This window comes from Callospermophilus lateralis, chromosome 10 (genome assembly GCF_048772815.1).
Source record: "Callospermophilus lateralis isolate mCalLat2 chromosome 10, mCalLat2.hap1, whole genome shotgun sequence".
NCBI lineage: Eukaryota > Metazoa > Chordata > Mammalia > Rodentia > Sciuridae > Callospermophilus > Callospermophilus lateralis.
The window spans coordinates 55,656,862-55,683,979 of NC_135314.1; the positions used below are offsets into that span (position 1 = coordinate 55,656,862).

At 52.7% G+C, this 27,118-nt stretch overlaps 1 protein-coding gene across 1 annotated transcript in view; it reads left to right on the forward strand.

Annotated features, from left to right (window-relative positions):
• Nucleotides 1–27,118, forward strand: part of Adcy5 (adenylate cyclase 5) — a 145,754-nt gene that overhangs the window by 85,062 nt on the left and 33,574 nt on the right. Inside the window, exons 3-10 of the mRNA XM_076868527.2 lie at nucleotides 2,978–3,099; nucleotides 14,206–14,317; nucleotides 15,767–15,894; nucleotides 17,833–17,991; nucleotides 18,499–18,640; nucleotides 20,712–20,852; nucleotides 25,547–25,569; nucleotides 26,621–26,765. Coding sequence (XP_076724642.2) covers nucleotides 2,978–3,099; nucleotides 14,206–14,317; nucleotides 15,767–15,894; nucleotides 17,833–17,991; nucleotides 18,499–18,640; nucleotides 20,712–20,852; nucleotides 25,547–25,569; nucleotides 26,621–26,765 — 972 coding nt within the window. The remainder of the gene's footprint in view (nucleotides 1–2,977; nucleotides 3,100–14,205; nucleotides 14,318–15,766; nucleotides 15,895–17,832; nucleotides 17,992–18,498; nucleotides 18,641–20,711; nucleotides 20,853–25,546; nucleotides 25,570–26,620; nucleotides 26,766–27,118) is intronic.

The following is a 27,118-nucleotide window of genomic DNA, read 5'->3' on the forward strand; positions in this document are numbered from 1 at the left end:
TTGGCCCTGACTGGGCTCTTGCTCTGGCCTCTTGAGGACCCTTGCTCAGCAGTGTCCTTGGAGTCCTTCCACTGACCTTTGTTGAAAAGCTTACCTTGCCTTTGTCACACTGCACCCTGATCACCTCTTAAGCCCTGGCACTCATCCGAAGCCCCCATCACATCCCTGTACCAGGCCCCAACACCTCTGCCCTGAGGACTGGACATGCTCCTTCTCCTTCCATTTTGGGGAGTGGCTCTTCACATCAGGGGTTCTGTCCCTTCTCCAGGATAATCACTGCTTTACAACTCATCATAATTCACCTGCTCTGGCCCTGGCCAGGAATTTAGGGGAGAAAATACTTTTGACACACCATGCTCAGGGTAAGGCATTGGGAGGGCATCTTGCTTCCTGTGATAGGCCCTTCTCCTCCGCCATCCAGAGCAGGCCATGCAGAAAGAGCTCCTGGGTGCCATGTTATGAAGGGACTCAGAATTGTTCCCCCACTGTCCCTGCCCACACCACCCAGCCCTCACCTCTCAAAGTAGTTATAGATGTAGGAAGGTCTCTCATGAATCTCAACAGTTTACAGCACGCTCGACCCAGTCATCCAAAATCACAGAATTGTCCTAAAAGACAATTTGTTTCAGCAATAATTATGTACAGAGAGTTGAGTAAATGTGAGATGGACTTCAGTGGCCATGCTTCCTGATGCCTGGGGATGCCAGACAGATGTGTGGAGAGCCACATCCTTCACTCATTTACCAGTTTTCCAAGTATAAAACCCTGGGTTGTGGCTCTGGATAAGACACAGCTCCTGTCCCCAAGGAGGCCTCTCCTTGTACTCAACAAAAGGAGGTACAGCTGACAGCATTGATGCCCAGGTAATCAGGGGCTGTATAGAGGGCAGCCCAGGACAGGGTGGGACTCTGGCCGCTGGAGCTGGACCTCCTCCAGGGGAGGAGAGTTAGGAGCAGCACGTGAGGGTGTTGATTCCAGGTGAGGGACTCATGCACAAAGGCAAGCAAAGCTCCTGGGAGCTTGAGGACCTTCCCATGTTTCTGTCTCTGGAGCAGGGTACAGACTTCCGTTCATGGGTTCTGGGAGGGGAGGTGGAGGGTTGGGGACAAGCCAGATGGTAGAAACTTCCAGGTCCGGCTGGGGGCATAGGCTGATCCCGGAAGCTTCAGGAAGCAGAGAAGGCGACGTGGTCTGGCGAATGTTGTAGAGAGGCACTTGCTTGCTACCTGGGAGTGTGGGTCAGAGGCAGCAAGCCTGGAGGCTAGACCTAACTCAGAGGCTACTGGACCTGAAGGTGGCCTGGCTTGTGAGAGGCTGAGGTAGGGATGCTAGCAAGGGTGCTTCATCAAGGAGAACTGCAACTAGTCCTGGGAGAACACAGGGAGAAGGCGAGGCACAGGAGAGGGAGGTGGATCAGAGTGAGGGGTTGCAGTGCAGAACAAGGACGAATGGGTTCAGCGGGTCCAGAAGAGTCCATCGGTCATGTGGTGGTGATCAGGAGAGTGCTGTGGCAGAGGAAGTGTTTTGGAAAGATTGGGGCTGTATAAGCACAGGGAGGGCTTGGGAGAGGCTGTGTGGCCAGAGCCGTGCCACCGGAATCCCAGAGACAGGTGAAAACTGGACATGGGCAGTGGAGAAGGACACAGGAGTGAAAGGGCAAATACAAGAGCTGTTTCCAGGTCAGCAGGACTTGGTGAGCGCTGGACACTGGGACCCAGGGAAAGGAATGAGTCTGAGTCAAGTTCTAAAAAGTGAAAGCAGCTTACATGGGCAGGGCATTGACCTTGGTGCAGGAGACTGGGGGTGTCGTGGGCAAAGGTAGGGGACTTGGAAAGAAGAGTTACAGGAAAATGAAAAAGTGGGAAGGTGCATCTGGTTAGGGAGATGGTGGCAAGTCATCCAGGTGGATGCTGGAGACCAGGGAACCCTGGAAGGGAGCTGGGATGTGGACAGTGGAGGCCTGGCACCAGAGGAGGGAGAGGAACCCAGAAGGACAGAGCAGCAGGAGAGACTCAGTGCGTAGTAAAGGACAGGAGAATGAGAGGCTGGGGGCACCATGATGAAGGCCGAGGAGGAGATAATTGGATGGTGAGCCGGTCAGAGGGGCTGGCATGGAGGGAGGGCTGAGGAGGGCCATTGCAGAGGCCAGACTCCATGATGGCAGCAGGGCAGGCCCTGGGGGAGAACTTGGGAAGGCAGCAAAATCCAGACCCTATAACCAGCTGATAAGAGCTGCCACAGGTGGCCTGGCCTCCTCCCCCTGCTTCTCTCCCACCTCCCCTTTGACTGATTTTGTCTCTTGGTTCAGGTCGACTTGCTTTCCCCTATCTCCTGCCTGGGCCACTGTCCCTGCATATGTATTTGAAGCACTCACTCATTGTTTGGCCTCCAGGAAGGCTTCTCTGGTCATACCAGTTCTTCTTGGCCTAGGCCAGGCGTCCCTGCCCAGTGCCCCCATAGTACCCCAGGCCCCAGAGACTGGAGGTTGGAGAAGGAGGAGCCTGGCCTGGCTATAGGCACATGGTTATGACTCCTGGCATCCAGAATGATGCCCGGCACATGACAGCTGGATGAGTCTTATGTAATGCTGTCAGTAATCCCACCCCTTTTACAGATGAGGAACCTCTTTTCGCTCAGGAAGTTCAGTAGTTTGCACAAAGATACAGTTTCTGGTCACATCCACGTTCTAAGCCAAGGGCTCAGTCCTTGTAGGTCCACCAGGAGTGCCTTTCCCAGTGCAGCATGGTGGCAGGCCAGGGGTCAGACTAGGAAGTACCCCAGGGAGATGGGACCAGAGGACCCTGAGGACATGACTCCAGCTGTTGCCCTCCCCATGCACACAGATGCTAGCCCCCTGAACCTCAGGAGAGCCTGAGGGGTCTTCCAGGGGCCTGCAGGCAGGGGCACAGGTGTGCATCGAGGGGACTCACCAGGCAGGTGGACGAGTGGTGACAAACTCATCTGCTCCCCTCCCCAGGAACGGCTCCTGCTATCTGTCCTTCCCCGTCACGTTGCCATGGAGATGAAAGCAGACATCAACGCCAAGCAGGAGGACATGATGTTCCACAAGATTTACATTCAAAAACATGACAACGTGAGGTACGGGTGAGGCTGGGGTGGGGCTTGGGACAGGGTGAGAGAATTGGACCCCAAAGGAGCCGTCCCCACTTCTTTCCTTGATGGGGGCACAGCCCAACAGGGTGGCCTCCTGGCTTGGGAGTGTGTGTTGTCTGGAGCAGGGTAGGCCCATGCTCCAGTCTGTTGGGTACATTATCATTGTACCCTGTTTAACTTTCTTTGGGGGCCGGGGGTGGGGTGGGTAACAAGTCTACAGAGAGGAAAGAGAAAGAAGGGGAAAAAGGAATGAGTAACACTAGCTATTAGGGGAACTTCTAGCCTAATAAAGGAGACAGCAGCATAGGTTTGGGACCCCAGGGTCCCCCTCATCTCTGTCTTCATCACCACAGCTGCTTGCTTCCATTCTGGGCCCTACGTCCCAGACACTAGCCAGGCCTCGCCACCTTACCGTGGATCCTCCCAGCGTTCTGCAAGGTGGGCGCAAGCAGCCTCCCCAGTCTATAGATGAGGCTCAGCAGGGCTGAGGCCCTTGCCCGCAGTCCTCCAGCTCAAGGGTCAAGCCAGGGTGCACTCGAGTCCGCCTGCCCCAAAGCCCGCGTTCCTCTCGCAGTGTATTTGCTCCCTCCCCAGACGGAAGCTGCTGACAGCAGGGCCATGCAAGCAGATGTAGATTAATAGACTGCAAAATCTGCTTATGAGTTCCACAGGGACACGAAGCGATACAGTGGCCCTCATCCAGCATGGCTCCTGGAGACCTGGTAATCCTCCCATATGCCAGAAAAGGAGCCGCTGTGTGTGCTTGGAGTTACATTCTCCCTGGAAAAGTTTTCCTAAGACCTGAGTCCTCTAAGATTACTGTAAAGAGAACCCTTTGGGAGCTTGGGCTGCATTTTCAATAAAGGGAGGGAATGGATCATGCAAATTGTTACACACGTGCACGAACACATGCATGTGCACACACATATGTGCACACACGCACTGTGAAAGTGGGGTGGGTAGCAGTGGGGCCAGGGAAGGCTGTGGGGTTTCTGTCTTGTTTTGTTTGGGGAGTTCTGGGTATTGAACTGAGGGCCCACACATGCTAGGTAAGTCTTCTACCACCAAGCTACACCCCAGCCCGGAGACCTGTTTTTTTCACGCAGAACAAGCAGAATTGCCCAGTCCCCAAATGTGTCCTAGGACCATGAGACTATTGATTCTACATTTGTGTTCTCCATCTATCTCTCAAAACTGAGGCTGAGGACTGAGGATGTGGCTCAAGTGGTAGTGCGCTCGCCTGGCATGCTTGTGGCCTGGGTTCGATCCTCAGCACCACATACAAACAAAGATGTTGTGTCTGCCCAAAACTTAAAAATAAATATTAAAAAATTCTCTCTCTCTCTCTCTCTCTCTCTCTCTCTCTCTCTCTCTTAAAAAAAAAAAAAAAACTGAGGCTGAGGCTTCTGAAGGAAAATGTAACTGCACACACAGTCAAGCTCTGCTTTGAGGAGCTCCCAGCCCCTCACCCCAAAGCCTACTATGCTCCTCTGTCAGGCAGGGCCAGCACAGTCAGTAGTGGCTTCAGTCTACCAGGAAGAAGGCCACCCCAGCCGAATTGCTATGACCTAAGGGGGCATCCTAAGGGGGCTGAACCTTGGAGTTGGGGGTGGCTTGACTCATGGGCGTGAGCCTGATGGGTAGCATGCTGTGCTAGATCCACCGTTGCTGCCTCTCATGCCACCCCGTACTCCAGGGTGAATGATTGCTCGTGATCCTCGTGGGCACTTGTGGAGAGCCTGCTTTCCTGGCTGCTGGCCAGAGTGTTTTCATATATTTACTTAATCTCTGCACAAAGTGTCAGGGGTTAACACTCTTTGTCATCGCTAATTTACAGATGAGGAAACTGAGGCACAGAGGTTTAAAACCTGTCCAAGATTACATAGGTGGTTAAGTGGGAGAATTGCCCCTAGAAACCTTTCTGATTTCAGAGTTTTTATCCAGCCTGACTCCTGGACACGTTTATATATCCAGAAGAGGGAGTTTGGGCAAGGACTCAATGGGAAGGTGGCCTCAGGCCTGGCTCAGAGGCTCAGAGGAGAGGGAGGAGGGGGGTTTGGCTTCCTGTGTATGTGTGTGTGTGTGTGTGTATGTGTGCATGCACACACACAAGCCTGTGTGGTTGAGCTTAGGGCTATCCCTGTGGGACATATAAAGAAACAGCATTCCCTGTTGAGACAAATCCCAGAAACTCAAGTTTCAGGTGAGAAGGGGCAACCCCAAAAGCAGCCCTGACACCAGCTGAACCCACTTCCAGCTACTGGAATTTTCTCACTGGCCATGGTATTGTCTGGGTAGAGTGTGGACAAAAGGAGTTTTTCCTTGATTGCTCATGGCTCAGCAGACCTTGCCACAACTTTCACTCAAATATGCACAAAGGAACTCCAGAACACTTGCTGCTCAGAAATAGACTGGTACTTAAGGCGCAGGTCCTCAGCCTGGCTTGGCCACCACCTCTGGCACATCTGGCTGCCTCTGAGTCCCTGCCCAGCCCCTTCCCCCTCTTCCAGGCCCCCCTCCCACAGGGTGGGTGTCCCCTACTTTCTGAAGTCCCCTAGTTTTTGACTCTCAGGTCCCCAGCCCTCCAGCAAATAGGTTTGGTCAGAGGGGCTGAGGCCTCTTTTATGAGGATGACCTTAAGGAATGGCTCACCCTCTGTGTGACCCCTTCTCCCTCCCCTCCCATAGAGGCAGTGACTTTAGTCAATAAAAGGACAAGGCCCTAATCAGAGTGGCCTGAGCATTTGCACAAGAATCAGGCCCACACTTCAGTGGCGGTATTTCTGTCTAGGACATGCAGGATCAATGACAGCAATCAGAAAAGATGAAAGGAGAGAGAAACCAAGATGCCATAATTTTCATGGGGATGGAACTCAAAGCATGAGGGAGAGAGGTGGCTGGTACACATCAGAGGCCAGCCACCTGCAATCATATGCAAATATCTTGCTGGGGCCACTTTCCCTGGGTGGTTAGCAGCACTGGGCAGCCCTGGTGGAACCACAGTGCTTGCTCTGGTCTGTTTGGGGGTTGGACTTTGGCTTGGGTTGGGAGTTGAATAGTAATGAGGGGTATGATAGTTTTAAAAATCATTTTGGGGGCTAGAGGTGTCACTCAATGGTGTAGTGCTTGTCTAGCAGGTATAAGGATCTGAGTTCCAGCCCCAGCCCTGCGAAAAACAAAACTAAAACTAAAACAAACTAACAACACACACACACACACACACACACACACACACACACACACACACACTTTGGGGTCAGTAGAGAACCGAGGTTGTTAGGCCTTGGCTCTGGTGTTAAGCAGCTCTGCATGTTATCCTAGCTCTGCCCTGTCCTGGCTTTGTGACCAGGGAAAGTTACTGTCATTGAGTGACTCCAAACCTCAGTTTCCTCATCTGTAATATAGGGCACCAAGAGTGCCTACTTAATAGGGCTGCAAAGAGTACATGAAAGAACACAAGAAGTGCTGAGCACAGTTTCTGGTAAATAGTGTTCAATAATTGATTATTGTTACTGGCATCTCTATGATTACTATTGCACTTCTATCAGCAAAGAAAGGCAAGGCCTGGGATCCTCTAGCTGAGAATGGAGGGTGACAAGTCACATCCATCCATTCTCCATGGAGTTGTGGTATTTAGAGAGGGTAACGACATGCTGTTCTCCAGCCCCACCAAGAGTAAGGCCACCAGAGTAAACCAACTTCACACTGTGACAGAGGGGCCTGGATAAGGACTGATGGGGTCTTGGGGAGAAGGATTTGACCTGGTAGGGAAGGGAGATAGAGAGGGGATGGCACCCCTCATTGTCCTCTGACCCAGAGGAGAAGAGTTCACACGATGCAGTTCCTGGGGTACTAGCAGGGGCTGGCTAAGGAGCCTGTAGAACATTCTGGTGCTGGGTCAGCACTGGCTATGGGTTGAAGCAGGCCAGAGGAGACTCACTCTTAAGACCTTGGATGCCTCTCCTGGCTGTGGTAACAGATGGACTGTGTCACCACTCTAGCTGAGCAGCCCACTAGGGCTGGGGTCCCTGGGCCTGTGGTTTACCAGCTTTTCCTTCCCTGCCCCATCCACCTGTGCCCCATGCAGATGGCAGTGCCCAGTTAGGGGCTATGTCATCTCCACTTCTGAGAGGGGTGAGGGCTGCTGGGCTATGCTGGCAGAGCCTGCTCTGGGGTCCGGGAGGGCTTCAGGAGCTCTGCCTGGGAGGAAGGAGATCAAAGGGGCTACAAGCAGATCAGCCACACCACATGGTCACAGTAAAAGGTAGACATAGACCAGACGCAGGTGCTGCCCGGTCACCCTCACCAAGTGGCCACATTGTAGAGTAGAGCAAGACAAGTGTCGGTCTTGAGCAGACTGGTGCACAACCCCGCTCTGCTGCTGGGGACTTGTGAGAACTTGGGCATGTCACCTGGTCTGAGCCTCACTTTCTTATCTGTAACCTGGAATAGACCTGTCCATTCACTCATCCATTCAACTCATTTTTTACCTCTGCCCCAGTCAGTGGGGACAACCATGCTCTAGGACACACTGGAGGTATGTGCTCCGTGACACGACTTGAATTTAAGGTGCATGCTATCACTGACATGGCGAAGCTCCCCTCTGTTAGAGAAGACACAAACTAAACAAGTAATTGGTAAGTTGCCACCATGTGCTTACCTCAGGTGAGGCACCCTACAAAGAGTGGGTAGCTACCCAGGAGACGTGGAATTCACAGCATTTGGATGTTAAACAACTTAGGTCTCACTCATGGTGACAATAGTAACCCTGCTGAAGGGCAGGGATCACCAGGATTCTCCCTTCCTGCCACAGGTCCTTCTGAATGAGGATCACTCTGCACCTGACCAGCATGTCCCACACTGGAGCCCCTTAGTTTATAAGGTAGCAGATCTAGTGGGGTGGGCAATGGAACATTCCAGATTCTTTATGGGAAGGGAGAGAAGCCTGTCTCTTCTAGGGGACACTGGTCCCCTGCCAAAGAAATAGTTCTCCCAGGGCCCCATCTGTCCCCCCACTTCTTTCAGGATGGGGGGAGGGCTGCTGGGGGCAGTGGTCTTCCTTCATTGGCTTGAATCAAAGCTGAGTTTGAAGGTACCGGAAGCACTGGGGGCTGCAGCCAGGGTCCTGGCAGAGAAGCTGCTGCGCCTGGTCTGGGAATGAAATAACCAGACCCCTCCCCACATACGGGGATGCCTAGGGTCTGGGGAGGGATGTCCTGCTTTGCTTTCTTCCCCTTTTGGTCCCTTCTCTCCCCAACTTCCCCCTAACATTTCCCCCTTTAAAGGTTATGGTCTCCTCTCTCTCCTTCAAGGACTTGGCTGCATTCCCCAGGTACTCTGGCGTCTGGCTCAGTCATGGTGTGGTTCTGAATTACAATAACCACACCACAGTGTCTGAGATGCTCAGATACCCACGGGCAGATTGTGCCCCCTGTGGGCAGAGGGTGGAAAATACGCCCCTCCAGCCAACCCCAGGAAGAGCCAGCCATGAACACAGCATGCCTGTCTCAGGCCTGGCGCTCAGGAAAGCATGATGACCTCCGTTCCCATGCCAACCGTAGATACAAATGGGCTTTTGCCCTTTCTTTTAGTTATTATTTTTGTCCTTTTGGGATGGTGGTCTTATTCTGTTGCCCAGGCTGGGCTTGAACTTGATATCGTCCTACATCAACCTCCCAGGTAGCTGGGATTACAGGTATGTGCCACCAAGCCTGGCAAACACTTATATTTTTGTTGTGTAGTGATTTCTTTAAAATCTTCAGAAAGTAAGTATTTTTATTATACAAAAAAATGTGTATTCTTCATAGAAAAAGTGGAAAATAAAGGCAGTATGGAGAGGAAAATTAAAGCATCCAAAATCTGCTAATGATTGCTTGGGTCTTGGTACAGTTCCTTCCTTCTTTTGTGTGTCCCCTTTAGGAAGCATTTCCTCAGGTCTTGCAGGACTGTGTAACTGAAGTGTATACCGGTGCTCCAGCATGTTCTGTTGCCTAGATGGGTCAGGGTAGGATTGCAGGGGACAGGAGGGACAGGTAGGGTCTGCAGGAGGCCCTGAGGCTAGCAATTGTAGATTGCAGGACTTGCCCGGACCCCAGGCCCCTGGGGCTTCTTTTCTGGGACTCTGCTTGCTGGAGGAAGTTTTCCCTTCTCTGGGAAAGTGAGAGGGTGCAGCTGTCTGTCCTAGGGCAAAGTCTCCCTTTGGTGGGCTCTGTGCAGACTCTGGTATGTTTGGTACCCCCTCTTTGACCATTCCCCCTTTCCTTTTTCCAGCCTGTGCCCTGAGATGGCTCAGCAGCTGCCGCCAGCTCCTATTCCTCTCTAATCTTTTTTTCTACCACCCCTTGGAAAACAGCCCACCGGTGTCTGTTCACACCTGGTGGTGCCAACTCACCTAATAGATGTGAGTGACTCACTGATCTTCCTTACCTTCCTGGGGGCTTGAACTCAAGTGACTGTCCAGGCTGGATGATTTGGAGCAGGGAGGGGGCGTGCTGCAGGGGACAGACCTATTGGTCACAAAGAGATGGATGGCTGATGAAGAGGCCAGCCACTCCAGCCTCTCACCCCATATACCTAGGGCTTGTGAGGCCCCTTCCCCGCTTTTCCCACAGGGCCTAACATCCTAGGAGGTGAGCTGAGACCTCACCCCACTCCCTTCTCAACCCTGCTTCCTGGCTCCATGTGGGATGTGGGGTGAGTGCCCAGCAATGCTCAGGACTGCAGGGGAGCAGAGGCGCTGTTTGTCAGCAGTGCCGACTTGCCCAGGTAGCGAGGAGCATCAGCTCCGTGGTGTCCAGCGGTGCTGCAGGATGTGCCTGTGTGCAGGAGCAGAGCCAGAGGCCGACAACTCCCTAAAGCCCCGGGGCCTCTTGGCAGCAAGAGGGAATGGCCAAGAGGAAAGGCGCATCACGCAAAATGCCTGTGGACAGGTGAGCTGAGGCTGCAGGGAAGGCCGAGGGGCCTGTGAGTAATTGGGATGAAGAACCTCGTGCTCCCCCTCTGGCGTGGGAGGCAGGAGAGCATGAGTGACGGTGTCAGGCAATTAAGGAGGCACACTGCTGCATAGGCCCTCCCCCTGCGTCTGGGCACCTGCCACAAGTGCCTAGTCCTGTGGCCAGGATGAGCTCTCAAGTGGGAGCTAATCAATGAATTGGTGCCTACTCGCTCGCCTGGGCCCAGCGCTGGCTTGTGAAATGGGCTGCAGAACCACCAGGGAGGTCAGCAGAACAGATAGTCTCAAAAAACAGAGGAGCCTCCAGAGGTGACAGTTGCCAAGCAGAATACTACTGGAAGCCACAGAGAGACGGGGCTCTGCCTCTGGCAGGAGGTGTGAGGAATGTGAGGTGGCACTTTCCATAAATGTGTAGGAGAGGCTGTGGCGAGTTCAGAGTCGGGGGACCTCAGGGACCCCATATGCCTTCCCAGGCTAGAAGCCGAGTTGTGCTCCCAGTACCCTCATTCCTGGCTGGTGGTGGCCGACCTGCCCTCGCTAATCCCTCAGCAGCTGGTGGAAGCCTCCGGAAGGGCCAGAGGGGTAGACGCCCAGGAGCCTGGAAGGAGGTCACGTTTCAAAGCCATCTGTGGCCCTTCACACACCCGTGTTGCTCCCTTGTCTCCCGGCACGTGTCCTCGGTGACTGTGTAACCATTGGTTCTGCGAATATTGCTGGAGCCATCGGGAGCCAGGCCCTGGGATTCCCAGGCTTGCCTCTCAGGTAACATGCCATCCTGTCTCTGCTAGGTTGGAGGACTCTCCTCTTCCTACGCGAGAGGTTTCACAGCCGCCAAAGCCAGGCTTTTGCTGTGTAGCTTCAGACCCAGGGAGGAGCAGCCAGTGGACATGGTCTGTGGCCTTGGTTGGAAACCATGGAGTTGGTTAAGGGGACACTGGCTGAACGCATTTCTTGTCTCCCATGCAGATCTTGATCCCAGCTTCCCTTGGCTTTGAAGTCTTTTTTTTTTTTTTTTTTAAAGAGAGAGAGAGAGAATTTTTAATATTTATTTTTTAGTTTTCGGCAGATACAACATCTTTGTTTGTATGTGGTGCTGAGGATCGAACCTGGGCCGCACGCATGCCAGACGAGCGCGCTACCGCTTGAGCCACATCCCAAGCCCCTGGCTTTGAAGTCTTGAGAGATAAAGAATTTCCAGGACTACTATGTGACAAGTGGTTTTATGGAGACTGGGAGAGAACTTGTCCCAGTGGGTAGAGTGGGATGGCCTCCTGAGAGAAAGGGACAAGGTGGGCCAGGATGGGGATCTGGGTGCTGTCATCCAGACACCCTCTGAGTGACATGGTGAAGTCATGTGCCAGGCAGCTGCGCCCCATCAAAGTAGGAGGATTTGCATCCCGCCTCACCCCCTCCCCCCGCTCTGGAGCAGCCTTCTGGTGTCCTGAGTCCTGTGGCCTAGGGGAGCAATGTCTCCTCGCCTGTCCTTATCATCCTCTCATTTGCAGCCTGTCCTACTTCCACACTCTTTCCGACCCTCCTGCAGTCGCCTCTGCTGATCTAGGCTGGGGCTGGAGGGCTGGCGGAGGGGTGGATGCTGGGGATGGCTCTGGGCGCGGGCCTGGGAGCTGTCCTGTGCTTTTTCTGGGAGGCCAGCCTGGCGGAAGCCTGGGATGCATTGCCTGGTGGCCCAGCCTATCCACATTCCCTGCTGGTTTGCCTTGTGTCTGTGGAGCAGCTGCTTAGAATGGCCCCTTTTGGTGGAGTCCTGTTCCTGCCCCAGGGGACACAGCACAAGCCCACCTATGGCCATTCATACCTGCTCTCTGCCTCCCCTGATTCAGTGCCAGGGCATTGAATTATGCTTTTATTCACATAAATGACTGTGGGGCTGACAGTCAGCATGCTGTCTGTTTGTTCTACTCCTGAGTGTGGAGCCAAGTTGCCCGTGTGGCCTTGGGCTGGTGACTCCACAGTTCTGAGCCTCGGTTTTCTTGCCAGTAAAAGGAGCATACTAACCTCATGGGGTGGTCAGGCTTAAATGAGTGTGTGCCCGTAAGCAGGTTTAAACAGTGTATTCAGAATGCAGGGGATTTTATTGTGATTCAGGTATGGTGAGGCCAACAGACCAGGAGACGATTGCTCTTGAAAAGACTGTTATAGTTCCCAAGAGGAAGGGACATGCCACATGGAGCCACATAGGCAGACCAGGGGAAAAGGCACAGGCTGGGCCTCCACTGTGCTTTCCTTGGGAAGGACCAGGCTAGGCAGGGTAAGGAGGTTTATGAACAGCCACTTTGAATAATTTCATGGGACTCTGGGGTATGGGAGCTGCAGCCCCAGCCTCTCCTTCCTCACAGGCTGCCGGGTGCCTGCCCCTGGGATGATTAGGACAGCTGGACAATGACCCAGTGGCCAAGTGGCCATTGGTTGGTTTGCATATGAAAGGCCTACACCAAGGCAGGTCATTTGCTGTCTCAGGGAGTTGTCTAGGCCTGAGGGGTCTGGGAGACCTCAGGTGTCATCTCATCAGAGTAAAAAGACATGCTTTATTATGGGTACAGTTTAATTTCGACAAGAGGACTAAATGGGAAGTATTTACAATACAATGATAAGTATGTTAATTAGCTTGATTCCATTCCTCTGTGCTGTGTGTGACTAATATTGCTTTGTATCCCTTAAATATATATAATAGTAATTTGTCCATATTCAATAAAAATAAAAAGACATGCTTAAGATACCAACACACATTTTTGATCAAAATTACAAAAGGTATTTAGTTCTACATTCATGATGTGGGTGGTGGAGCCTCAGGAAGGTGCAGTGGAATGAGCCCAGGCCTTGGAGGAAGAGGCCCATGCTGCTATCTCCTGCTTCCCCTATGTTTAGCCTCTGCTCTGGGTCAGGGGGGACAGGAGGACGCCAGCCCCTTACTTGCAGGGCTGTTTGGAGGACTTAGTGAGAGGACTCATTGAAAGCTCACAGCTTAGTGCTGGGCCACCAGGAGCAGCTCAATGCATGAGAGTTATTACATTTTTGTGTCCCTTATAAGGGAAAAACCCACTAGGGGCCCTTACACATTCCTGTCCTGCGGCCTTCCCTCTGGTAGTCTGTTTTAAAGGAAAACATTTTCAACCTAAGGGACATCAGCCCCAGAAGTGAATGTAAGATCCAGAGCCAGGTGACAGCATGCCTAGAAGGAGCCGGCTTCCAGAGACTCACTGGTCATGTCTTCCCTTTCCTCCCTGGGCCTCTGTTAATCTCTCCCTTTCAGAGGATTCCCTTAGGATGGAGGGATTTGGGTTTGCTTAGAGTTGTGTCCCCTTCTGTAGGAGACAGGGAAAAGAGATCTTGGTAGTGCACCATTCTGGTCTGAAACACTTTCCAGAGCAGTGTATAGAAGAGCCCTTATTCCCAGGCCCAACCACCTCAAGGAAGCTGCTCCAAGTCCAAGTGGGCAGGCCTGAGAGGTAACCCCTCTTTCTCATGCCTTCATAAGGCACATACCCCAGGCCTCATGTCACTCAGCCCTCCTGTCCTCTTGCTTGGGACTGAGGGTATGGTGAGAGTTCACAAAGGAGAACAGAAACGGAGCTCCCAGTCCGTGGGAGAGACCAGCATCCTCAGCTCTCCAGGGAAAGGGCTCTGTGCCCTACCTACCAGCCATCTGGAGCCCCCAGGACTCTTGATGGCTAGTCTTCTTAAGCCCTGAGGGGCTCCAGCTGGGTCCTGGCTGCAGCCCCAGCCTCTCCTTCCTCACAGAGGTCTGCCTTAGTCCTGCTCAGGCTGCTGGAACAGAATACCAGACCAAGTGGCTTGTAAACAACAGAAATTTAGTTCTCACTGTTCTGGAGGCTGGAAGTCCAAGGTCAGGGGGCCAGCATGAGGGAGTTCTGGTGAGGGCCTTCTTCTGGACTTCAGATGGCCATTCCAGCATATGCACGTGTGGAGAGAGCAGAGCCTGAGGAAGCAAGCTCTCTTCTCTCTCATGAGGGCCCTAACCCCATTCACAAGGGCTCCACCATCATGACCCGATCACCTCCCACCTCCAGCACCTTCACATTGGGCCCAAGATGACATAGGAATGTCAGGGGACACGAACATTCGGACCACAGCAGGGTCTCCCCTCCACTGTCTCCCCAGCATCCTGTTTGCTGACATCGAGGGCTTCACCAGCCTGGCCTCCCAGTGCACTGCCCAGGAACTGGTCATGACCCTCAACGAGCTCTTCGCCCGCTTTGACAAGCTGGCTGCGGTGAGTCACTCTGGGACTGGGCCAGAGGGTGGCCTGGTCTGGGCAGTCGAGGGCCCTGTGGTCAAGCCCCTGCTGACCCTCAGGGTGGGCACATGCCAGGCTGTGCCCTGCTGGGAGAACCTGTTGCTAGGAACCAGCGATGGGCAGAGGGACTGCTCAGGCAGTGGCTGTGTCCTGGCGCTCCAGGTCAGCCCAGACATCACACAGCTGGAGGTGCTTTACTGGCCCTGAGGGAGTGAGCCGGGTGTTCTCCACGCCCTGTCTGTGGAAGGGGTGGCAAGCCCTGGGAGGCATTCTGCCCAAACCCCAGCGGGATTTCTGTTTGAGGCAAATTAGATGCTGTGTGATCACATTCCTGATGAAGTTGGCCACGGTCGTAAGAGAACGAGTCTGAATCCCCACCTGGCCTGTAAGCAGCCACATGCTACCACTAGAGGCTTTCAAAAAAGAAGATTCCCCAACATTTGGACAAATTGGAAGCAATGCCCCACAGCAGGGGGGTGGAGAACATGCTCCTCCATTGGGTCCCAATTTACAGACGGTCATCCTTTCCCAGTCCTTGGCTTCAGGTGGTACTTGAGGCCTTTGAAGAGTCATTGCATCTAAGTGGCCACTTAAAACAATGTCCACTGACATGTGGAAATGGCCCCTGTTCCACATGGATGCCATGCCTGTTTGTGGATAAAAGGGTGATGCTGGTCAGGGCCTGTCCAGGGCCTCTGAGGTTGCTAGATGGTGGCCTCATCACTGATCTTGGACAAAGTGAATGAGCATGCTACGTGCCTGGGTGTTGGATAGACCTCAGGACTCCAGGCCACCTGGCCACTTGAGTCCCAGGGTCCCGGCTTTGTGGAGTAACCTTTGGGAGCCAGGATTGGGCAGCCTGTAATTGATGATTAATGACAATTCATCTCACTCCTAATTATAGATCAGTGGTGGCCTGCGGCACCTGTCACTCAGCAGCAGTGGCAATTGCCTTGGCTCTGTGGCACTCCCGTGCTTGCTGATTTAGCAGAACTCTTTTTGACAGACCTCTCGGACGGGCTGAGGGTCAGGCAAGGGTTTGGTTCAAGCTCATTTCTGCTGCTAAAGTCTTTTTTTATATATAAGAAGAAGAATCAAAACTGTTTCTAGAATCTTGGGTCAGGAGTCTGAGTGTGCTCCTGGGACATGGAGTGGAACCAGAGATTCTCACCCCAGGCATGGGACCTTCCCTGAGCTGGCAAGGCTGCCCTTGTTACTGAGCCATGGTGGACTGCCGCTCCAGGCCTGGGGAACTGGAATGCCTTTCTGAGCAGTTCAGCCCATTGGCTGACCCCCCACCTCCTTCTCCCATGCCTCCTGATAAGCCTGGCCTGGGACTAGGCAGAGTTCTGGCATAGGGTCTGTGGGGAATCTGTTTGCTTCCCATTTCTTTTTAATTTTTTAAAAAATCAATTTGCTTTCCAGGAGAATCACTGTTTACGTATTAAGATCCTGGGGGATTGTTACTACTGTGTCTCGGGGCTGCCTGAAGCCAGGGCTGACCATGCCCACTGCTGCGTGGAGATGGGCATGGACATGATCGAGGCCATTTCGTAAGTTCCCCACTCAAGGGAGACCGTCCACAACCTAAGTCATGCCTGCCTGGCCTACTGGACAGGTGGAAGCAGGACAACCATGGGGCAGAGCCATCTCCCCACGCAACCGGGAGGCAGATCTGCACTTCCAGACTTGGTGGCTTCTCCAGGGCTCCTTACCACCCACAATGGGGGTGCTTCACCCAGTAGAGGCACCAGGGGGAGGACTCGGCAGGCTCCAGGCAGGGGGAGAAGCTGGCAGTCACGGCAGTGCCCGGGTGGGCCTCACACTCCTGTGTCTTCTCATAAACTCCCGGCCAGGGTAGAACCCACTGGCCTCACAAGGGTTAAACAGCTCAACAGGGCCTAATCCTAGTGGGTAGACTCATAACAGGAGCTCCCATTTAGAGACTCCACCCTTCTTGGGGGGCAATAGCAAAAAAGGCTCTTGGGCCAGGTCTTGGTCATCACTAGCCATTGAAGGAACCCTGGATTTTGTAAAATGAGGACAGTTCAAGCCTGCATGTCAGCCAGAGGAGCAGGTCAGAGATTGTGTCCAGGTTCAGTAACTCTGGACTTTAGGAGTAGCCTGGACAGGGGCAAAGGAAAAGACAGATGGCCAAGTCAGAGGTCAGAGTGGATGGCTAGGAAGGTGGCCAAGTCTGTTGATATTCACCAGGTGTCCCCTGCATGTCTGGGCTAGATAGTCCGTCATCCAGCAGTGCAGAGTATATTAAGGAGGACAGGCCAGGACTCCCATTGATTAACATTGATCAGATGTTTCACGTGGACACTACAAGGTAAGAGAGGCAAGCTATATGAGGAGGGGGCAGTTGGTTCCACTCAGGGGGTTTAAAGAGGCTTCACCAAGGAGGCGGCCCTGGAAAAAACACCAAGGCATAAAACTCCTAAGCAAGTGTCCTTCTGCGTACATTTGGTCATACATGGGCTGACCAAATTGATCCCAGAACAAGAGAAATGATGGATGACAGATCTCCCCTGTGATCTTCCCTCTCCCTGATGGGGGTCAAGTGGGGTGATAAGCCCGGAGTTCAAGGGGTGGTCCTACCCACTAGGCCACATCAGACTACTGGTCCCATGACTAGCCGGGTGGTCATCCCTGGGGTATCAGAGGCTCCCAGTACCTCAAAAGTACAAAATGTGTACACCCTGGCACCTGTGCCCTCTTCTGCAGACTGTGGGCAGGCCTGGGAGCACCAGCCACTGACATGTAGCCTCCTTCCCAGTCTGCCTCCCCCTCTCCCTTAGCATAGGAGGTTATAAGTGAAGGGCCCATCTGCTTTTCTGGGGATCCCTGGATAAACAGGGCCTGGGGGCATCCCATAGGACATGAAACCCTCCTAGACCCCTGCATCTTCCCAGATTCCTTTTATCTCCTGAGTAGGGAATATATGCTCCCTTGAAACCCAGTTAATCGCTTTTCTCCATCATCCTGCTAATGTCAGAGAAGCAGCAATGTGGATAAATCCAATAAACAGATAATCCAAAAGCCATCTCTGTCTTATCCATAGAGCATTATGATTGGGGTTTAGAGTGGCTGTAACTTCCCTATTGGGTTCTAGTTGACACTAAGCTACATTTGCATTTCTCTGAATACAATCTAATTGACTGAAGGTAGCAATGGCCTTCTGTACCCTCTGGAGGGGAGGCAGTGGGACCCTGGGTTACAGTGCGAGCTACTACGCCACCTTGTGGACAAGGCAGGAATAGTGCCTCAGGTTAGTACCCCTGAGCACCAGGACCAAGCACCTGCAGCACCTACTCCCAGTCCCTTTCAGGCTGAACATTCTAGATTCTATTTAGTTTGGACCAGAGAAATGCCTTTTAACTCCTATGTCTTCCAATGCTCTCCCCGAGCCCTGCCTTCCAGCCTCACCCCCACCTGTGTGCTTGACCCTTGACCCTCCCCCAGCCTTACCCCTACTCCATCCCCAGGTTGGTCCGGGAGGTGACTGGGGTGAACGTGAACATGCGCGTGGGAATTCACAGCGGGCGAGTACACTGCGGTGTCCTTGGTCTCAGGAAGTGGCAGTTCGACGTCTGGTCTAACGACGTCACGCTGGCCAACCACATGGAGGCTGGTGGCAAGGCAGGGTGAGTGAGGGCCCAGACTTTGCTTCCTGCTCAATCCCATTTGGGAACTATCCTGAACAGGCAGGGCTGGGTGGAAGGGAGGGGAGATCCATCTGACTGGCAGAACTGAAGCAGAGATTCCTTGACTTAATATCACAGTGTGGTCAAGTTGTAGAGAACATCATCATGATCTCCCTTTGCCAGGGGTGAGGGGGCTTACACAAACTGTGGTGATGGGGTAGAGTTCTGAGCAGAAGGGAAAGGTCTTCAAGACTGAAGCTGACACAGAGGCCAGTACTAGGAGTGAGGTGTGAGATGGTGTGCGGGTAGTAGGTGTGAACTTTCTGAAAACTGACCTCCGAGGGCCATCTTGATAATATGGGAAGGATGTACATCTGAGCCAGAGTTTGGGGTCCTGGGCCTTGAATCATGGTTGACTCAGAACTGCAGTTTGGTTTTGCATGGGAGGGTTAGTTTCTGAGCTTGCATTTTCTGCCTTCCCCATCCTGATCCCCTCTCCGCCCATAGACGAATCCACATCACCAAGGCCACACTCAACTACCTGAACGGGGACTACGAAGTGGAGCCCGGCTGTGGGGGCGAGCGCAACGCCTACCTCAAGGAGCACAGCATAGAGACTTTCCTCATCCTGCGCTGCACCCAGAAGCGGGTCTGTGGGCCAGGGCTGGGGGCGTGGGCTGAGGGCTCTGTTCCTTTTGGAGAGGAGCATTTTCAGGGTCTCCTCTCCTTCATCTCTTGAGCAAAGTCATGAATTCCTTATGTAGTTGTGGCTTCTGCATCTTAGAAAAGACGGGAGAGTGAGGAAGGCCTTGCCAAAGATGATGGCAAAGATTTGGTTTGGTTTCTGCTTCCGTTGCAAAAACTCAATGGGCTTCAAATCAGCCAGCAACAGAGCCTCGGAAGGCCGCTGGATGGAGCGCAAGCAGCAAGGATATGCGCACTTACCGTATATCTGCTCTCCACCCCGCCTCTTGTTCCGCCCTCCCCATGGATATGGGCAGCCAGCCCCACCTATATCTATATATGTGTTTCTGGAATCTCTCTTTTCCCTTTTCACTTTCTAGCCTCTTTCTTCTTCCCCCTTGTCTGAGCTCAAACTTGCCAGAGTCTAAAACTGAATTATTAGCTGACTTTGGTGTTCTATTTTTAATAGTGACATGTTCCATGTCCTTAATTTTTAAAGCGAATGAAGAGAACATTTTATATTTCTCCCTAAATTAAAATGTCTTTGACTTCTCAGTCTTTCCGTTGAGTTGATCTGTTGGTCAGTGCCCTTTGGTAGAGAAAAGCTTCCCTGTTTCTTTTCCTGAGAAATTAGACCAAACACAAAGTCACTGTGAGGACAGTTCAGAGAAGAAAGTCTTGGGTGACCGAAGTATTAGGTTTTTAAGAGGAGGTGTGGAAGTTAGGGCAGGTGTCTACCCTCAGGGGGACATCAGAGGGGCATGAACCCCCAGGGCAAGATCCTGTTGCAGGGTCCTTGCAGTGAGTCACATTGACTCCCCTCTGCAGACAGCCGGAATAGGGATGGGAGGACTCAGGGCACTTTGGAGAGAGCTTAACCTGCACAGTTGTAAACAGTTTGCTTGTTCTTTGGCCAGAGAATAAATGAACTGAAATCCTTGTAGGCCCTCTTCCCACTTCCTTCCGTGGGGTCCCTGGTTCACAGCCCACCTTCCCACCCTGAGTTCCCTGGGCCTGGGTTCCTCCAGCTGACAAGTGGTCCAGAAGAGACTGGTTTTGGGGGACAGAGTAACAGAGAGAGAGGGACAGCCCCCATCCCAGCAGAGTCAGCTGAGGCAGGCTGAGTGCTCCCCAGCACCACCTCTAAGGAAGGAGGGAGTTGAGGGGAGGTGCCTCGGGCGTCCCCAGTCCTCCACCCCTAGAACCCAATTGGAAGGATAGACGGGTGAACAGACAGACGCTGGGAGAGTGTGGGCCCATAAGTACCTGCCCCGTCTCCTTTTGTGTCTTTGTACAATTGTGTCAACCCTTGAATCTCCTCATTTCAGTGACCCAGACCTCTGTGGAAGCAGCCTTCTGGGCAGCAGTGGCCTGTCCTACTTACTGCCCTCTCTGCTAGAACGTGCCTATTTGGGAGAAGCTGAGTGGAGACTGGAGTCCCAGGTCCCCTCTCCCTCCATCAGCCCCTGGGCACCTTTAGCACCAGCTCTGCCCAGTCCTGAGGCGGTAGGCTGAGAGCCCTGCCCTGCGCTGGCCCAGGCATCCCAATAGCAGAATCTACTATGATTCTGTAGCTTGCAGGGTGGGAGGCCCAGACTTGTGCCAGCCTGGCTGCCTGGGAGACCAGAGGTGAGGCTCAGCCCCTTCCCCACCTCACCCACCCTCTGAGTGCCCCAGAGCCAGTGGGGAGGAGCACAGGCAGCCAGCAGTGGTTCAGGCCTTGGGGAGCTTAGGCAACCCAATGGGAAGGATATGGCATTTGATTTTGAGAGGCACCAGGGTAGAATCTTGTGACCAAACCTGCAGGGGGAACTCCTTGCCGTTTGCTTTCCCACAAGACCAGGGCTTCTCACCTTCTGCCACTCTCCCCCGGGGCCAGCCAGGTGTTGGGAGTTTGGGGGCTCTGGGTTCTTGGCAGACCTCTGGGCTCCAGGGTTGTTCAGAGAGGCAGGTGCGGCTGCCTCAGCCCCTGCCTGGCCAGGTACTGCGTTCCTGTGGCCTTGCCCACAGGCTGATGTATCTGTGTTGCTCTCTAGAAAGAGGAGAAGGCCATGATTGCCAAGATGAACCGCCAGAGAACCAATTCCATTGGGCACAACCCACCACACTGGGGGGCTGAACGCCCGTTCTACAACCACCTGGGCGGCAACCAGGTGTCCAAGGAGATGAAGCGGATGGTGAGTAGCTGGCAGAAGGGTGTGCAGGTGACATGGTCCAGGGCCAGGGTTTTTGAGGAGTGTGAGAACTGGCCCAAGACCCTCTGGTTGCCTGGGGGAGTCCGGGGAGCCAAAGAAGGAAACATAAGTGGACTCACCCCAACTTTGGACAAGGAGCTGGTACACCTAACTCTGGCCTGGGCACTCCCCACGAGTCCTAACATCTTGTGGCATGCTGAATATGGCATGGGAACAGAGCTTCAGTGCCCCTTCCTCTCTCCTGGCAGAAACCGCTGGTGTAGGCTGGGAGTATGCCCTTCCAGCCAGACTCATGATCCTGTCAGGGCCTCTGGCTGGGTCTTGGCACTGTCTGGTGAGGCCCTGGGGAGCTGGGTGGACACTGGCCTTCCAGATCCCCTTCTAGCACCTACTGCATTTCCCAAGCAATTGAAGTCACATCTTTTTTTTTTTTTTTTTTTGTACCAGGGATTGAACTGAGGGCCACTCGACCACTAAGCCACATCCCCAGCTCTATTTGGTATTTTTGAATTTAGAGACAGAGTGTCATTCAGTTGCTTAGCACCTCACTTTTTGCTGAGGATGGCTTTAAATCACCACCCTCCTTTCTCAGCCTCTCAAGCCGCTGGGATTATAGGCGTGCGCCACCTTGCCCGGCTTCAAGTCACATCATCTTTTGAGTCAGTTGCTCAGAAACCATCCCAAGGCTTTCTGGCAAGGGTTGGGTGATGGTCCCTTTGCCCTCTGTGCTGAGAAACACCTCTTTCCCACTGACTCCACCCTTCCAGCTGGGTACATAGGACGGACATCCCCACCTAAGGCACCCTGTCTGCCCCAGGGCCCAGACTCTCCAGCTATCACTGCGTGAACCAGGGACAGGCTAATTCAGGACACTGCTGGGCTCTTGCAGAAATGACAGAAAGATAGAATTAGGAGTCGGAAGGAGAGGAAGGAGAATGACAGGAAGCCAGGTTAGAGCAGTAGCATTTCTTTGTGCCAAGAGTGTGGCCACCACCTCTCAGGCCCCTGCTCAGCTCAAGGGCACCTCTTCGCCAGGTGGAAGCCACCCTGATGGGGAGGGCTGGGGGAGGCTGGTTTTAATGTGTGAATAAGCTGGAGTGGGCTGCTGGCACAGGCATCTCCAGTTGGGGTCTGTGGATCAGATGGAGTTTAGAGGGAGCTGAAGGAACGAGAGACACACAACATGGGGAGCCAGCAGCCTGGAGGAGGGGACAGGCTGGGCGCCCAGTCACCACTCCTTTCTAGCCAACAGCAGCAGATGACACAGGTTTCAAGAAAGTGTGCAGGAGGGAAATGATTGGTCAGACCTCTGCCTAACATTCTGTAGGTAGATAAGCTGGTTGAGGGACACTGGTGTGACCAGGGAGCATATGGGAGAGGCTTGGTTTCCCCAGGGGCTTTGAACCTGGACATCTGCAGACCTGGTCAATACCACAGGCTCTGGCCACCACTCTCCCTTGCCCCAGCAGCCCTCCACAAAGCAAAGAGCAGGTGGCAGCTGTTGTCACCTGAGTCTTGCAGATTGTAGCCACATGACTGGGCTGGTCAGGAAGGGAGGCAGGGGTGAGATGGAAGGGGCATTGGAGGTGAAGAGTGGGGAGGAGAGAGGGCGAGGAAGGGGAGGCAGAGAGGTGGAGAGGAAGCAGGGAGCAGCCAGCGAGGAGGAAAGGGGCCTGGTGGTAAATCACATTCTCTGTTTAAAATCCTAGGGAAGTTATTTTTTAGTGACACTTGGTATAAGCTGCATCTTTAGTCATTTCAGTCCTAAAAGAGGCTGTTTGGACTATCAGCACCTGTTTGGCAGACAGATTCATCATTGTTAGGATAAGGAGCCTTGGAAGGATTCGCAGGAAGGGCTGTAACTGGGGAAGGGATTCTGGGGAGAGGGGAAGGCTCCTCCCAGTGTGAACTGCTTCACCCAGGAAAGGAAAGAAGGGAGGCCCGGCCTCCCTGCTGTCTGGCTGGGCACAGTGTCCCTTGATTATCCATCCCCTCCTGGCCCCATCTCAGTCTGTCTAATGGGAATCTCTAAGCTGGGGACAGAGGCAATTCCTGCAGCAGCCGAGCAAGATGTGCACTTTTGGAGTTAAACTTGACAGAAATCTTTTGAGAAAGACACGTAAAAGAAGAGCTTTTGCCCTGAATTCCAACGCACAGGGGAGTTTTTTTAAAAGAAATAGCCCACAGAAGGTGGAGGGGTGGGGATTCCATGAAACTGTAATAGAGCAGTTAAAAAGAACTAATTTGGGATTGGCAGGTTGGTTTTTTTTTTAACCTTTTTTTTTTTTTTTTTTGGTCAGGTGAGGGGGAAGGAGTACCAGGGATTGAACTCAGGGGCACTCAACCAGTGAGCCACCTCTCCAGCCCTTTATATATTTTATTTAGAGAGAGGGTCTTGCTGAGTTGCTTAGGGCCTTGTTAAGTTGCTGAGGCTGGCTTTGAACTCATGATCCTTCTACCTCAACTTCCCAAGCTGCTGGGATTATAGGTGTGTGCCACCACACCCAGAGGTTTTTTTGAAATCTTTACCCAATTTTTCTTGGCTTTTGAATTCCATGAGGAGCTGTGCAGGTCTCTGCTCAGGCACGCCTGTCGTAACATCCTCTTAAGATTATTTATTAAATAGAGACTGATGATGGGAAGCCTGTGGATTGAGCTTATGTAACCAACCCCAGGAAAGCTCTGTGTTCCCTGGGGGACCAGCAGGCTGGGAGAGGTGAAGTGACTCATATCCTAGCTCCAATGAGCTGGGTGGGGGAGGTGGATTTGCACCCAGTCTGGTGGACTGTGTTTTGATTTTTGTTTTTCTGTGATGTCGGGCATTGAACCCAGGGCCTCACACTTGCTAGACAAGTGTTCTACCACTGAGCCCAGGTCTGTTTTCAGTAACCTCACTGCTGTGGTTTATGGACCAAAAGAATTTCTGCCCTGTAATCAGTGCACCACTCAACCAGATGCTAAGCTGTACAGACCAACATGGTACCGTGTGTGCACCTGGCTCCCACCTCTGCACCGTAGGGAAAAGTGGGTGCCCAACATCTGCCTTAGCAGATGACCTAAGGGACATTGGAGAAAGTCAGAAACGTGTTTATTCAAAACACTTTAGTATAACTAATTAGAACAAATTAAACAATAGAAAATTAAATTAAAAGCACTTTAGGATGTTTTTGATCTGTAGAGACGGGCGTATGTATAATAGAGCTCGATTGTTCTTGGTTGCTTAATACACTTGTTGCCAATCTATGGAAGGATGCTAGAGCATTAGCATCTCATGGCAGTAATCTGCAGGGTGCTGTCCTCTCTGCTGGTCATGCTGTGTTCCAAGGGGTCCTGGGCACTTCAGGGATAGGTTTGTCCTCAGTCAGAGCACCCATTTGAGTGATAGCAAAGTAGGACAGGTCTTGTAGCAAAGAGACAGAGCCTTGGGAGACAACTGACAGGCCCTCCTGGGTTGAGCTAGGAGCAGCTCAGAGCACTGGAAATTATTGGTCCTTGAATGTGCCCCCCACCCCAGGTGGAGCTGCTGAGGCTCAGGGAGTGGTTAGCTGAGGATAGATAGAAGGCACAGGACCTTGAAGCTGCATGGATGCCATGTCTATTTCAGCACTGAAAGCTCATGGAGAACAGCCCCTCTTCTTTCTTTCTTTCTTTCTTTTTAATAATATCTTTATTTTATTTTTATGTAGTGCTGAGGATCAACCCCAGTGCCTCATGCATGGTAGACGGTATGCCTCATGCATGTGGCTCTACCTCTGAGCCACAACCCCAGCCCAACCCCTCTTCTTGTATCTCTAAACCATATCCTCAATGGGATGAAGCAAGATCCATTTGGATTTTTGGTTCACCCAACATTTGCTGAACTCCCTTTTTGTACAGTAGTGCTCTACACTGGGCCACAGAGACAAGGGGCCAGTCCCTGTCTTTGTCCTGGAAGCCCAAGCCTTATCTGGAACTTCAAGTCTGAGAGCTGTTTGTCACCTCCACTGCCTTCTGGATTCTGCCTCTTCCCACTGTAGGGACCCTCCATTCTACCACAGCTGGTTAGACCCTGGCACAGGCTAAATAGGGCTTTGAGTTTGATGATCAGCAAAGGCCAGTGCCCCACCCCCCACCCCCGGCCCCCTGCAGAAACACAAAACAGCAGTCAAACCCATGCAGGTGTTCCTTACCTCCAGAGTGCCCCCAAAGTCCAGCCTGGCAGGATACATTGGTTCTCAGATACCAAAACAAATTTCTTGCAGGTATCTGGAGTTGAAATTTTTAAGTGAAGAACCTGTGAATTCCCATGGTTTTTGTGTGCTCTTTGTGCCTTACATATGTGAGGAGGGGTGTGGGGGGGAGGGTGTGGAGGCTTGGGGATAAGGGGAGGAGTCCACGGGGGGTGGGGGTCAGGAAGAGCTTAGACACAGGGACTTTGCAGTGGATGGAATGGCATCAGTGTCCCCAGCATCTAGCATGGACCCTTGCCTCAGAAGAACCTCACTGTCACCAACCAGAGGGAGGGAGGGAGGGAGGGAGGGAGGGAGGGGGCAGACTTCTGTGCCCAGTGCTTTGAGAGACTGCAGTGAGCAGGAACTGGCCACCTCCTCGCAGGCCCAGCTCACTCCCTGCATGTCCTCAGTGCTCTCTGTTCTCACACTTCTCTCTCTCTCCTCTCTTTCTCTCTCCTCTTTTAGGGCTTTGAAGACCCAAAGGACAAGTGAGTAATAAGCCTTTCTTTATTCCTGACACCACCATCTGGGAAATAGCTCCAAATCTGCCTTCCCATCCGGTTCCCCACACTCATGGAACATGGTCCCACAGCAGTCAGCTGAGAGTGAAAGGAGCCTGCCCTAACAAACAGGTGGTCAGTAGTGGCCCCACACAGGCCAGGCCAGCCCAGGGACCAGCCCACCTGGCAGAGGGCTGGGCCTCAGTGCAGCCTGTTTCATTTCCACTGCACATGTGTGCACACACACGCACACATATATGCACACATACACAAGTGCATTTATGCGTGTATAGACCCAGGGGTACATGGGTGTGTGCACATGCTCAGCAGGCTCCGACCACACCCAGCATCCTGAGGGAACGCCTTCCTTGTGCTCCTCTAATTCCCGGTTCTCAGGACTGTCAAAGGTTCTGCTCAAGGACCAGACTTCACTCTGAGAAATAGTTGGGTTTTTTTTTTAATATTTATTATTTAGTTGTAATTGGACACAATACCTTTATTTTATTTATTTTTATGTGGTGTTGAGGATCAAACCCAGGGCCTCGCTCTTGCTAGGCAAGCACCCTACCACTGAGCTACAACCCCAGCTCCAGAAACTCAGCACTCAAGACCATGAAGCCTGCTTCACAAGAGGGCCCTGAGTCCAGTTAAAGGGACCAGGCAGACCACAGTCACTGTGACAGGAGTCCCACCTTCCCATCTCAGCCTTTGTTTCAGGATGGGGAGAGAGGTGGAGGATAAAGAGCAGAGGGTGTTGTCTTTAGGGAAAACAACAAAATCTTCTGTAATAATTCCCAGGATTATCACATACTGAGTTATCTCGCCAGCAAGACCCTCCAGCAGCAGGCCTGAGGGGCAGGCGGCTCCCCCTGTCTGTGCATTTGCAAAGAGTAGGGGCTCACCTGGCCTCAGTCCCTGGGTCAAGACTGACCATGGCCACTGCCAGGTCTCTCTGGTTATTCCAGAGGGACTTCAGAGTCAGCCCTCTAAGGGTCCCCTGATGGTCATGGGGTCTGGGTCTGTGCCTCCTGCTCCCCAGGAATGCCCAGGAAAGTGCAAACCCTGAGGATGAAGTGGATGAGTTTCTGGGCCGGGCCATTGACGCCAGGAGCATCGACAGGCTGCGATCTGAGCACGTCCGGAAGTTCCTCTTGACCTTCAGGGAGCCTGATTTAGAGAAGAAGGTATGGCACCTGGGTGGGGTGCAGAGCCAGGACCAGGGAGGCAATAGGGCAGACACTTCCTTCCAGCACCAAGGAAGGAGCAGCTTCTTGTCGCCTCAGTTTCCTCATATGTGATACTGTGCTGCCCAGGGAGTTCTAGAGAGACTTCCTTGGTTAGAAGGAATAAATCTTTTATATATATATTTATTTTTTAGTTGTAGTTGGACATAATACCTTGATTTAGTTTTTTTTTTTATGTGGTGCTGAGGATCAAACCCAGGGCCTCGCATGTGCTAGGCGAGCGCTCTACCGCTGAGCACTATTCCTTCTACCAGCCCTAGAAGGAATAAACCTTAATCTTACTGCATCTTGGC